Consider the following 14,574-nt stretch of genomic DNA (forward strand, 5'->3'; position numbering starts at 1 on the left):
TGTTCATGATTTTGTGTTGGAAGTGGTTTCAGGAATTTTCATCCTCGGAGATTCTTGAAGACGGTAGATGCATGACTATAGACGAAGTTGAAGCATTGAAGGAGCCACACACGACTTTGTGTCGCTTTCGGCGCGGCCCAAAGAAGCAAGCGTTGTAGACCTTTATGAAGTTCAAGTATCGCATGACCCACGCATCAGAGTGGGCCGGCGAAGAGACCAGTATCTCACTTTAAAAAGGAGGGGATGTCACGTGCACATCTAACCCTATGTGTACGTGGACAAGCTACTTATGACAAGGGTTCAATTAGCCTAGCTTAGGAAGCGTCCTAGCACTTTTGTGAGTCTGTTTGCAGACCGTGTATGCCCAGGCACTTAGAGTAGATACATATCCTCTGGTTGCACACAGCATGATCATCAGATTACCATCAGAACCCATCAGGAGCATTTTTAGAGTGCACAGACCTATTTTTCCTATTTTAGCCATTTTTCACTTATTATTAATAAGTGATTGTTGGGAAACTGGGTAGGGCAATTTGACCAAGCATGTATATAAGAAAAGCTAGTGCTAGTCTTTTCTGGCAGAAGAGGCAGCAGGGACCAAGTGTCCAACAGAGCACCTTCTCAGCAAGACTCCCCTCCCCGATAGGCAACCTAGCGTTTTCAACCATCAAGAAAAGCCCAGCGTTTTCAGCATTTGCAGATCAGCCCTAGCGTTTTACAGTTGCAGATCAACCCGGCGATAGCAGATCTCATAGCGTTTTTGCAGCAGAATGAGCAAATCAGCCTAGCGTTTTTGGAGTTGCAGATCAGCCCTAGCGTTTGCAGATCCTTGCAACAGATCCCAGATTTGCATCAGCATTTTCAGTTTTCAGCATATAGACACCGCAGAACAGCCCCCAAACCTCGCAGACCTCACCTTCCCGCAGCAAATCTTCGCCGCACGGCCAGATCAGCCAGCGTTTGCAGATTCAGCCCGCTATTTGCAAATTTCAGCATCTGCGTTTTCAGCGCGTCCTCGTCGCATCCTCGTCACCGCCGTCGTCACCGACATAGTCCGAATTCAACAGATACAAGATTTGCAGATTTCAGCCCTTGGCGTTTCCAGAATTCAGCCCGTCTCGTCGTCGTCCTCATCATGGTCGACATCGCCGGCAAGTCCATTAGAGAGTGGGGCCTTCGGAGGAGAGTTTGACAACATTCTGGTGTCGTATTCTTCTCTCTCTATCTCTCAGTCTCAGCACCTTCATTCACAGTGTCTCCCACTTTGTTTGTGATCATTTGCACTCTCTCACTAAAGGAACGGAAGACTCTCCCTTTCGTAAGTAAAAGGAACCCTTGAGCACAGTTCTAAGCACGCATCTTGAGCAAAGTTCAACATTCACATCCGCTGCACCTTACAATCGTAATCCAAACATTGAATGCTGAACTCTTGAGAGGGGTGTGCTAGGCAGAACAGCATTTCGAAGAGCTCGTTGCTGCTCCCCGCTTCCCCCTCGCACTTCCTTCCTCCCCCTTGCCCCCTTGTGCCCTCCCCCCCCCCCCCCCGGTCCACTCCCCTTGCTTCGTCAAGAGCGACCTGTAAGCTGCCCTCAGCGTACCGGCGGCCTTTGTGGACACCTTTGCCCTCTTCTTTTGAGCAGACGACACAGAATGGCAATTCCTGCTCCATCCCAAAGGGACTCTTATGAAACCCCCTCGTCCAACACCGTGGAGCCCTCCCTTCGACTTGCCCTTTTGCCAAAAGAGCAAGAGAGCTTGATGGCCGAGATGGAACGGCTTCAAGCCACCTCAGTCATCTGCAAGATTGTTGGCACACGACCCTGCAGAGGCGAGTAGGGACTCGCTCCACGCCCGACTCCTCACCAACATGGGTAAGATCATTGATGTGCAAATTCTCAACAGAGGCTACTACCACATAGTGTTTGAGTCTCCAGACATGGCCACCGAAGTAAGAGCGATGAGCTTGCTAGGCATTCAGGCAACTCGAGCTTACTTCGAACAATGGCACCACGGTTTCGACCCGACTCCGTATGTGCTTGAGAAGGAGGCACATCTTCCTATATCAATTTGTTTTCCAAGCCTGAGACGTGAGTATCTTCCCTTCCTCCAAGATTGGCTCCATGTTTGGGACGGTTCTTGGAGACCACACGCACTTCAATTTCAATTGTGGCCAATTAACACAGTTTTTTGGCTACCCGCATGCTAATTTAAAGGTGGCTTGCTTTCGGGTTCATGTCCTATTTCTTGTGGCACATGGTAGAGATGCTCTAGACTCTACATTCTGATTTTCTTTTCCACTTTGTGGTCGGGACCAACAGGATTGGACCTTGGATTCGACACTTGGATGGCTACAAACTCACGCCCTTCGGTTCTCTCATCACTCGGGGGACCTCGCGATCACAGATTTGGTGCAAACTTTGTGGCCGTTGGCCAAGTTCACAGTGACGTTGCTCGATGCCACAGGCTGCACACACATTATTATTCACTTTTGGGCACATGCGCAGCTCTCTCCTAGCTATGTATACACTCATGAGGACTCTTGGGCACACGATGTGGCTCACAGGACAGCACAAGCCTATGGGTGGGACATGTGATGCAGACTCGCCTATCTCAAGGTCAATTCAATGCAGATTACTCCCCATCCAAACGGGCCTGAAGATTGCTTGCCCGACTGTTGCAACACCATCAATTTTCTCTCACTCATCCCATGAGGATTGTCTCATGGAATATCCAGAGCCTCGGAGGCCCACAATTTGTACGCCATCCGGGTCATTTGAGACAAAAGCTCCGGAGATGCTTTGTGGGTGGACCTATTGATATTCTTCTAATACAGGAGCACCATCTATGTGAGAGCCGCATTCGGCGATGTGGACATGTTCTGCGAGGTAGGTATGAGACATTTTCATCTGTTGGGTTAAAGGCCTAAATAACCCCTTTTTGTACATTTTTATACTTTATCCAGGTTCATATTGAACCTGGACACATTTTTTAAAGGTCACATATAATAAAAGTGGGAAAACCCAAAACTCACTTATTGAGTTTTCCCCAAAAACGTGAGCTCTCTCTCTCTCTCCCTCTTCGTTCTGCTAGCGCTTCCCTTCTGCAGCACAGTGCCTCCGCTTCAAGCCTCAAGGCCTGCACATCTTCGCGTGCTCTATCACTTGCACACACCGCCGCGCACTCATCATCATCAACTGCTTTTGGGCTTGGTGGCATTCACGGAGGTGTATGTATGACTCTTGCGGACTCGTGGCAGCAAGCCATTGTGGGAGAGGTATTATTGTGCCAAGCAGGGCCAAGGGGGTCACCATGTAGGTTCAAGGTGGACTTGTGGTATTGTTGAACATCTATGTGCCCAACCATCCGAGTGCACTGGCTGAGTTTTGGCCACATATTGTGGAGTCTCTGCCTCACATAGAGCCGTGGTGCATTGGGGGGGACTTCAAGTTTCAACATGCTGAAGGACCCCTCAGATAGGATTGGAGGCAGCCATGCTTCTGTTCACAGGGCTGAGTTAGCTGCTTAGGAGCACCTATGCATGGCTATGAGGATTTCGGATGTATATCAACATGCAGGCTTTGTACGGCCCTCATATAGCCTCTCTCTCTCTCTCGATCAGACCGCAGAGTGGGGGGCGTGAATCTATCCACGATAGATCGTTTCTATGCTAGTGACCACATTTGTGACATAGGCAGTTCAATACGCATTTTGGCAAGGACTTCTATTTGAGATCATGCGCCGGTGATTCTTATGTATCAGACAGACAGACAGAGGAGTGGCAGTGTCATGCTACACATCCTAGAGAGGATTTTGTTGGATACAGAGCTTAGAAAGCAGGTTGTGGCACAGTGAACAAAGAGTTTGAACTTTGGCCACGCAAGAGGACCCGGCTGTTACAGCGGCCAGAGGCCTTGTGGAGCTTAGTCGTTTCTTCCTCCAAGAGTCTGCAGCTCGCGGACGGTCAGGGAGGAGGAGAAGGGACTACAATGCGGAGGATGCAGAAGCGCCACCCAGGTAGCCCTTGGATGGAGGAGCATATGCAACAGGCTCGGTAGGAATTGATCACCATCGAGGAGCGACGCTACGAGTTTGCCTTTCATCGTCAGGCATCTCAATGGACTCATGTGGGCGATCGAGTTACTCGTGAGTTATTTGAGATGGGTCCTTGTCATGTGCACACTAGTGTTGATCAGCTCGGGAGAGTTGGTCAGCTCAGGAGGCCCGATGGGTTTGTTAATACAGAGCCCGAGGATATGGGCTCAGTTGCTACTGACTTTTACCATGAGTCATTTTCAGCAGAGAGCCACAGTCAAAGCATCGAGATGCATGCAGAAAGCAGGTGGGGGCACAGATGCCTTGTTTAGTCACTAAGGAGATGCGTCACAAGCTTGAGCGCCCACTTCAGCCCAGGAGCTACAAGAGAACCTCAGGGCACTTCCCAGGGGTAGTTACCCAAGGGAAGATGGTTTGAATCTCAGTTTTTCCCTAAGTACTGGGAGGCGCTTGGTCAAGACCTCTGTAGTGCTTACCACCACCTTCTGCACACCTGACAACATCAACAAGGGATTGATCTACCTTATCCCCAAGGAGGGAGGCTCCTTGGACGAGATTCGTAAGTGGCGACCCATCACCATTCTCAACTCAACCTACAAAATCTTAGCAAAGGCTTTAAGTTTGAGAATTCAAACACTACTTGAGAGCATTATACATGAGACACAGATAGGTTTTTCCAAGGAGCGTAGCATCCTTGACAACGTTTCTACCTTCTGGGAGGCAGACTACCCTCGCACATCTGCGAGGAGAGGATCTTGTGGTACTCCTCGATTTTGAGAAGGCATATGACAGAGTTGAGGGGGTCTTCCTTGAGGGCACTGTGCATTGGATGGGGTTCACATGCATGGATTAGGAGAGTGTCAGCTTTCCACAGGCTGCACATAGTGAGGTGTTGTTGGCAGGGGAAAGAGGGGAACGTTTTTTGTTCATGCGCTCGGTTCGACAGGACTGCCCTCTAGGCTCTTGCCACCTTCCTGTTCCTTTTCTATGTGGAGGCGATGAGCAGGTTCTTGACCTCACACGAGGTTGGATTGTGAGGACTCCAGTTGCCTATTCCGGGAGAAGAGCTTCTAGACACTCAGTTTGTTGATGACTTAGATTTGTTTTTGGAGGGCCAGGTGGCCAACTTGCACGTGTGAGCAGATTCTTGAGGTGTTCTGTTGTGCATCGCGAGCACTAATCAATTGGTAGAAGACGGTGGATTTCTGGGTTCGTAGTGCTCCCATGCCCGATTGATCGCCTGGAGAGGGCTCTAGGTGGATTCCTCCAGGGACATCGATACACTTTTTGGGCTGTCACATTGGTTTGGATCTATCACTACAGCAGCAGACTGCTTCTCTCCTCCTTCCCATTATAAGAAACTGCTACATTGGAGCTCAGCACGGCTCTCTCTTGCTGGCAAGGTTCTGATGGCCAACCAAGTCCTGTTGGCCGCTATGTAGTACATCATGTCCTGCTGGATTTTCTCGAGTTCTTGCATTGGCCAACTAGAGCAGCTGATCAGGAATTTCTTGTGGTCAGGGCGAGACACGCTGTCGGCTCTGGCCAAGGTCTCCTGGCAGGTCATCACCTGGAAGAAGCTGTTGCTCCACCGGCTTCCGGAACGCGTCCCACAAACGGGCGGCCCATGGAGCCCATCCACCCATTGGATTTTTTGAGAGATGGTGAAGTTGGCCTGAGCAGGAGGTGGGAGGATAGCTTTGCTGCAAGCCTACTTGGGTCTTGGGAGCAGCTACGGGGTGGCCTTGAGCAGCACCAGCCCACATGCACTGAGGAGCGGTTGAGACAGCCACTAGTTTGGAACCCTATGGTCAGCACACAATGAGGACACATGGTTGGTAGCAGACCTCATGTCTCTTGGGGTCCCATGGCAAAGGGACCAGCCCGTTACTTTGGGGACTCATTGTAGTTTAAATCACTTTTTAAGGAGCTACAGGACACTCAGCTGCGAGACTTGAGGGGGGCACAGAGCATGTGTCAAGATATTGTAGAGGCTATACTTGTTGAGTGGCACAGAGCCTATGCATATGAACAAGCAACAAAACTCTGATCGCAATTTGTTTCCAATAGTTTCTAAGATACGTAAATTGTTACATTAATTAGATATTTTCTTGATTCTCCAACAAGAACAAACACTCAAGTTGGATTTTGTATACAGATTGTCCCTACAATAGTCAGTGATGTGAAAACCTGGGATAATAGAGAAAAAGTCCTTGTTGCGATATTCCATACCTATTTATAGTAAGATCTCGTTGGTATGCATCCTCCACACTCGTCCCAAAACCTTGCTTCAAGATGCGAGAATTTGCTCAAAACACTTTAGAATCAAGTCAGAATGAAATGTAAACCTTGCAATGCCATTCCAACCAAGAAGCTATAAAAATGTTACCAGAGTAAAGGACTTGCTGCTGCTTTCTGCATAGCCAGGAGACCTCAAGTTCACAAAATCAACTGCGACTCCAAAAAGCTCCATTTTGGCGACTTCCAGATGTCTTGCCTGAGCGGGTTTACTGTAAACCAGACCTTTTATAAGCATTCAGCTTCCTATAGCAATGGACAATAAATCCCAGCATCAAGGACCAAGCACCTTTTATCAACAAACCCAACTTCTAAGGCTTGAAAAAACACGGAAAGGCCATCGACGCTGTCTGAATTGTTCTAAACATTGCATAATCATACATAAGTAAAACGACAACTGAGAATCAGCACAAACACACTAGAGTGCAGAATCTTTTCACATCGTCAATAAACTTCATGAAAACAACATGAACAAACTCACATCGATTATCTCAAACTGCTGGCATGCAATTTAATAATACAAAATGTTCAGTTTAACATTTATCAAACAGTCCATATCTTCGGATACTCACATCCATAAAACAAAATATAGAGGCTCTGCCTGCCCAATTATTTAGGCTACTGGTAACCCCCAAGCAATTCATTGACACTACCAAACAGGAATGCAGGAGTCGTGATAACTTCAACAATATGCACGCTTTGAATAGTCAATGTTGATTCATTAGAAAAATAAGCAGAGCATAGCCTGTACCTCCTGATGACACCAAAACCTGTTAGTTCCATTCCAATCAAGCTACAATAATCCAGAAGCTTTTGACAAAATCTCCTTCCCAGCATGTCATCAATTGCAATATCAATATCTCCACATTGTTTTCCAAGAAGCTAGATTCACGACAAGAACATCAAATGACACTCATATAGTAAGCAGCTATATCCAAAAGGGAAAGGCGGGGAGGAAGGGAGGGGGATTGTGAGTGAAGTGGACAGAAATATAGCTTTATCAAAACATTTTCATAGAATTTCTTTCCAATACATCTTGATACCTTTGATGTCGGTGCACCACGCATGCAACACCCTATATACACGTTTTACTTTTCCGACACTGAAGGCACACGGTCCAACGCACAATGGAGTGCCCCGAAACATTGCAAAACACAACCTTGAGCACGAGAGAGAGAGAGAGAGAGAGAGAGAGAGAGAGAGAGAGAGAGAGAGAGAGAAAGAGAGAGAGAGAGAGAGAGAGATGAAATGAAATGTTATATTAACGTCTTCAAGAGGCCAAAGTGGCCTATGAGACCAAAAAGTTACAATTGGTGAATCTGACTGTCACACCCCAGCGACGTGGCTGCCCAGTACACACTCACAGACACCCTCCCTTTGGCATGAACAATCCCGCGGAAAACCTGGCAGAACTGATGACATGGCTGCACTGTACGGATCCGGGAAATACGGAAAGCTATTGACGTGGCCTACTGTACGGATGCCCGCATTTTGCGGCGTCATTCGCGGAAGCAGCGTACAGAAAAGCAGTCTTGGACCAGCTTGGCTACGCAGTGGCTACACAAGGCAGTTGAGAGAGAGAGAGAGAGAGAGAGAGAACCTTTTTCTTTATTTTAAGAGGCTTTTGAGTTTTCAGCTTTTAGGGGCTCTGCTTTTGGCATCCCTTGTAATGAATAAATAAGTGGGCAAGCCTCCCACTTCTCAAGGCATCTGGATGCAAAGTCTTGAAAGTGAGAGCCTCCCACTCCCTTGTACTTTGAGTTGCAGATTAATACAAAAAGAAATACCGAAAGGGGCGCCAATCTCTAGGGCCAATATCTCTAGGCACGGAACTCCGCCAGGCCAATGTTAATTCAATTGTAAACTGTGAACTGTTTTGAAGTGAATTCTTGTGGTGTCGCGGTAGAATCTCGACTTGGAGTGTCCAAGTCTATTACAGTGGTATCAGAGCACGGCCGATTTCTCTTCTACCGGGAAATCCGATCCTTTTTACGTAGCACCTATGGCTTCAGACAGAGATAAGTCGACTTCCTCTGCATCCGGAGATGCGGGAAGAGATCACGAAGAAGATTCACACGATTATGGCCCGCCTCGGCCTACTCAGGCGGAGCTCGAAGAGATGAAACGTCGACGATTGATCGATGATGACACAAAGATATGCTAAATTTTGCCAAGGACCCGAAATTTGCAAATTTATGAGCCAGACCTCCTTCAACGAGGTGCATTCACAGTGGCGGCAAACCACAGAACCACCCCTCAAATCAGCACTGAAGAAACCTCCTACTCCAAGGATGTATACAAAGCAAGAATTAGAAGAGGTGGTTGATGCACGGATTTCTGAGCTTTTTGATGCGCAAAATAAAGCAGAAAAGCACAGCAAAAAGCAGAAGAAAGGAACTGACTTCCCGTGTTATTTGGGTCGTCAGTCTACATTTGCATCGGCAAGAAAGCAGAAGATGCGTGTTCGATTTGAAGGAGTACCTAGTTCTTCTTCTTCTTCTTCGAGTTCTTCTAGCTCCTCTGACTCGAGCGAAGAAGACAGAAAAAGTAAAAAGTGAAGCAAAAAGCAAAGCTTCGAAAAGGGCAAGAAAAAGGCAGTGTCGTCTAAATCTCGCCTAGTTGTCGACAGTTCTACAAAGGACTCGTCTTCAGATAGTTCGGACTTTGACGACAGCAGCTTTTACGCAAAGAAGAAGAATTTCTATAAAGCCAACCAGTATGACTTTCTGGAAGATAAAAGCAAGAAAGTCCAAGAGTTCAAAGAAGGTGGACAGTCAATTAAATTTGATACATTTTTTGGATACCGAGATGCTTTGAAGGCTTTGGCCTTCATCCAGCAGTTTGACATAGCTTTCTCTGGAGGGCGTTACTCATAGCACTCCAAGAATTTGGAGGGCTACCTCTTACTTCAAGGGAAATGTCCAAACTTGGTGGTCCACGCTTTTATTGAAATAGACAGCGCCAGTTAAATGGCTGAAATTTAAAAGGCTTTTTATTTCTTCTTGGCTGACTCGAGAGTACGAACGCGACATACGAACTGCTTGGACCCATCTTCGGATGACTGAGAAGGATACATTGGACACATATTGCGAGAGATTCTGGAGCTCTTTTCTACCGGCCTCTTTATTTAAGAAGATCTCGTTCAAAGAACAGATTGAGCGGTTTACCTTGGGACTTCCTACGGAGATCCGAGATCACTGCTTAGAGCAAAAGCCAGATTCCATTCAGGAACTGATGAGTCATGCAAAACAGAGTTTTGCCATTCACTCAGGCAGTTTGACCTACCCCACAAATGAAATCATGACGCAAAGGACCGAACATACTTCGAACAATGAAAGTAGAAAGAGGAAGAGCAACCCAGAAAAGAAAGAAAAGGATGCACAACCCAAACTCGCTCCTCGAGAGAGAGCTCTCTACATCAAAGAGAGGAAGTGCTTTGGATGCGAAAAAACTGGGTATATCTCCGCAAAGTGCCCTAAAAAGGCACCGAAAGAACAGAACGACAAGGATGAAGACAGGCTAGAGGGTTCAAAAGCAGCTGAGGAACGTGGACAAAAAGGCAAGATGAAAACAGGACTCGTTCCAGATTACGTGGGTACTGACCCAAGCACGATGACGAGAGTACAGAACTTTGCCTAGCATGGGGCAAAGTGAAAGACCAAGAAGCCCTGATCTTCTTTGATGGAGGAGCCAAGGCAAACTTCATTTCACTTGATTTGGCGGCGTGGCTCGAGATCACACCCGATCGGATGGGACCACAAGCAGAGGCAGTTCTGGCGTCACCCGACAAGGACGTGGCCATTACACCTATCATTGGCAAACTTCGGTTGCATTGTCAGGGGTATTTGGGGCATGAGGACTTCTACATAATGCCCTTGGAAAGTTGCGATGTCCTCTTGGGAATTCCCTGGTACCATAAGAACAACGCCGTGGTCGACTATCGGGCGAGAAAAGCGACTTTGACTATAGAGAAGGGCAGAACCATTGTACTAGATGTAAGACTTAAGGGCGAGTCTGACCCTATTGTATCGGCTTCGACCGTTTCAAAATTAATGAAATCCAGTCTGTTTGTTTACTCGATCTCTTTAAGAGAGATGAATGATGAGAATAGGACAAATATGTCTGAACTTGATAAAGAACACCAAGATTTTCTCCACGCTCATGCCGATAGCTTTTCGAAGGGCCTGCCAGGCGAGTTACCACCCGCTCATCCAGAGGATCATACCATTGACTTGATACTTGGAAGCACACCACCGAACCGGCCACCTTACCTTGTGAGCCGAGCCCAGAACAAAGAAATTATGAACCAAGTGAAAGACCTCTTGGAAAAAGGTCTTGTCCAGCCTAGTACTTCACCGTACTGCTCTCCAGTGTTGTTGGTTTTGAAGAAAGACGGATCTTGGAGAATGTGCATCGATTATAGAGCTCTCAATAAAATCACCGTCAAGAACAGATTTCCGATTCCTAGGATCGATGATATTCTTGAATGATTTACAGGGATCCTCGTGCTTTAGCAAGATCGACTTGAAGAGCGGATATCATCAGATCCGAATCGCGCCGGGAGATGTCTATAAGACAGCTTTTCGGACGACTTTTGGGTTATTTGAGTTTTTGGTGATGCCTTTTGGCCTAATCAATGCTCCTGCGACATTTAACTGGATGATGGACAAGATTTCGAGAGTACAGACTATTTGTTGGCACTTTCTTTGACGACATCATTGTTTTCTCCAAGGATGAGGCAGAACATAGAGAACATCTGCTTCAGGTCTTTCAGGCATTATGAGATCACAAGTTGGTCATTAATGCGAAGAAAAGTGAATTTTTTCTACCAGAGATACACTTTTTGGGACACATTGTGTCAGCAACAGGAGTGCAGATGGACCCGGCCAAGATAGAGACTATCCGTGATTGGCCCGATTTGAAGAATGTCCATGAAGTTAGAAGCTTCTTGGGATTGTGTTCGTACTACAAGCGGTTCATTAGAAAGTTTGTGGAGGTTGCTTCCCCTTTGCATATCTTGACATAGAAAGGAGTCCCTTTCTCGTGGAGTCTCACCTCTGTGGAGACCCACAGAGGTGACTGCCTTTCAGACATTGAAAGAAAAATCGACTACAGGACCAGTTTTGACTTTGCCGAACTTGCAGAGAGCCCACTCTTCTCAAGGCCGGAATTGAAGACACAGATTTATGAGAAAGAGCTTTTGCCGATTATCCATGCTCTTACTCAGTGGCGACATTACCTACTCGGAGCCGATTTTACGGTCTTCAAAAACCATCAGAGTTTACGCTACTTGTCACAGAAGCAGCTATCGGAAAAGCAGATGTGGTCGGCGATTATCTTGTCATAGTTTCACTTCCAGATTGTCCATGTGCAAGTGCAAGGACAGAAGAATTTGGTGGCAGATGCTTTGTCCCGGAAGCCGTTGGTTCTGGCTATTTCCGCAATACATCATAGGAGCTTCAAGGATATGGTCGATCAGTATGCCAAAGATACAGATTTTGCAGATATTGTCACTCGTATACGGAATGGGGAGATAGTAGCGGGATATTCCATTCAGGATGGCTACTTGATGAGGAAAACCATGTTGTGCGTTACACAACCGTTGAGGGAAAAGGTTATGATCGAATGTCACTATCCGCCTTTTACGGTCACCGTTGCATTGCTACCACCTTGAAAGGGGTAGAGAGATACTTCTTTTGGCCGAGACTCAAGAAGGATGTGGACGAGTTTGTGCGCAGTTGCTTATAGGGATTGTTACAGCCTTTGCCCATACCCACCCGCCCCTGGGAAAGTATTGCAATGGATTTCATTTTTTATCTCCCGAGAACACAGAGTGGTCACCATGGTATTTGGACTGTTATTGACACATTTAGCAAGCAAGCTCATTTCATTATAGTGAAGAAAACAATCAAGCCAGATCACTTAGCGAGACTGTTTGTGGCCCAGAACTTCAGATTACATGGCATGCCCGAGACGATTCTCTCCGACAGGGACCCTAGATTCACGAGTTTGTTTTGGAAGGCTATTTGGGAGAACATTGGCACGCGGTTACAGTTCTCGTCATCTTTCCACCCGCAGACTAACGGGCAATCAGAGATTGCCAATTCAGTGGTACTAGATTTATTGAAGTCTTACATCTCGGATTAAAAGACTCAAAGGGAAAAGTACTTACCTTTGGTGGAATTTGCCTACAACACCACGATACATTTGGCACCATTTGAGATAATTGAAGGTGCTATGAAGGTTCCACCCATCCTAAGCACGAAAGATAAGATTTTTGAAGCCGATGAGTACACGCGCAACTTGGACACGGCTTTTGCCAAGGTCCATGAGGCTTTGCAGAAATCTCAAGAAAGACAGAAAAAGGTAGCAGAATCGCAGATCGCCATCGTCGCGATTTGAAATTGAAGGAGAACGATTGGGCGCTCTTACGTTTTGAGAAGGCACGCCGGAGAAAGAAAAAGGGAAAGGAGAGGCTTTTTTCAAAGCTTAGTATGCGATACTACGGACCTTTCCAGATCTCCGAAAAGATAAATGATGTCTCCTTTAGACTAGAGCTGCCCGATACTTGGAGGATTCACATTACTTTTCATGTGAGTCTCTTGAAGCCTTTTAAAGGGGATGTGCCCGAAGATGGGGAGTCTGATGAGCAACCCGAAGTGGAGGAGATCCTTGTTCCGGAACAGATATTGGCACATCTAGAAAGAAAGATTAAGGGTAAAGCGATGAGGCGGTTCTTGGTTAAATTCAAGAACTATCCTGCATTGGATGCGAAGTGGATGGAGGAGGAGGACCTAGCAGATACTCCTCAAATTGTGAATCTTTACCTTGAAGCTTTTGGTTTCACATAGTCTATTCCAAATGGACCCCGAAATTCAGCTTGGCCGCATATTCGGTGCAGCGGGTATGCACAAGAGGGGAGTTACTCCGCTCCTTTGTCAACCGATGCCTTGATTTTTGATACTAGTCACTGATGTCTCTTTGAGCTTCAGGGATACTGAGAGCTGACAGTATTCTGCTGTAATGACTTTATGAACTGGAATTCCCGATAATATGATATTGATTTGTTCTTGACTTGTTTAACTGCAGGAACTGAAAGACGAAATGACAGCAGCATTTTGGTCTGAATGATCTCGATAGACATGGTTGCAATAGGGATTAGTCAATCGGGCATCTATGAGGTCTTGAGTGGATCTAGATGCGATTGCTAATTGCATTGCTGATAACTCATGGTCTCAGATCCGAATGAATGTTGAATGTGATTTGTCATGTGATGTCCTGTGATGTTTTGTGATGTGATTGTCGATTGGTACATGTGTTAGATGTGTGTTCCTAGTGCGTCGGTACTAACAGTCAGTGTCAACTAAGACAGTTTATGGCTTCTGTCTGTTTTACAGTCGTAATCGAGGGCGATTAGAATGCTTTCAAGAGGGGGGTATGTCACAACACAGTGACGTGGCTGCCCAGTACACACTCACACACACCCTCCCTTTGGCATGAATAGTCCCGCGGAAAACCTGGCAAAAATGATGACGTGGCTGCACTATACGGATCCAGGAAATACGGAGAGCTGCTGACGTGACCTACTGTACGGACACCCGCGTTTTGCAGTGCTAGTCGCGGAAGCATCGTACAGAGAAGCAGTGTTGGACCAGCTTTTGGCTAAGCAGTGGCTACGCAAGGCAGTTGTGAGAGAGAGAGAGAGAGAGAGAGAGAGAGAGAGAGAGAGAGAGAGAGAGAGAGAGCCTTTTGCTTTATTTAAAGAGACTTTTAAGTTTTCAGCTTTTAGGGGCTCTGCTTTTTGCATCCCTTGTAATGAATAAATAAGTGGGCAGGCCTCCCACTTCTCAGAGCATCTGGACGCAGAGTCTGAGAGTGAGAGCCTCCCACTCCCTTGTACTTTTGAGTTGCAGATTAATACAAAAAGAAATATCGAAAGGGGCACCAGTCTTTGGGGCCAATATCTCTAGGCACGGAACTCCGTCGGGCCAGTGTTGAATCAATTGTGAACTGTGAACTGTTTTGAAGTGAATTCTTGTGGTGTTGCGGTAGAATCTCGACTTGGAGTGTCCTACACTGACACAATGTCTGAGTACAAAAAATACAAAGAGCTTAAAAAATTGAAGCTGAAACGAAATAGGTGGGGAGGGTGATGGGGTGAGGGCTGATATAATGGGTTAGCTGATGGATACAAATCATCAGGGGTAGGCAGGTCAAGCTCAA

At 46.7% G+C, this 14,574-nt stretch overlaps 1 protein-coding gene across 4 annotated transcripts in view; it reads right to left on the minus strand.

Annotated features, from left to right (window-relative positions):
* Positions 1–14,574, minus strand: part of LOC147455425 (CCA tRNA nucleotidyltransferase, mitochondrial-like) — an 80,722-nt gene that overhangs the window by 47,584 nt on the left and 18,564 nt on the right. For all 4 annotated transcript variants that reach the window (XR_015188351.1, XR_015188352.1, XM_086514204.1 and 1 more), the window contains exons 2-4: positions 7,103–7,233; positions 6,443–6,563; positions 6,286–6,341 (exon numbers count right to left, since the gene is read on the minus strand). Coding sequence is in view for 2 of the 4 variants with exons in the window: in XM_086514204.1 (XP_086370330.1) it covers positions 6,286–6,341; positions 6,443–6,563; positions 7,103–7,233 (308 nt within the window). In the remaining 2 variants the exon portion in view is untranslated. The remainder of the gene's footprint in view (positions 1–6,285; positions 6,342–6,442; positions 6,564–7,102; positions 7,234–14,574) is intronic.

This window comes from Adiantum capillus-veneris, chromosome 6, assembly GCF_014529385.1.
Source record: "Adiantum capillus-veneris isolate H3 chromosome 6, ASM1452938v2, whole genome shotgun sequence".
NCBI classification, from domain to species: domain Eukaryota; kingdom Viridiplantae; phylum Streptophyta; class Polypodiopsida; order Polypodiales; family Pteridaceae; genus Adiantum; species Adiantum capillus-veneris.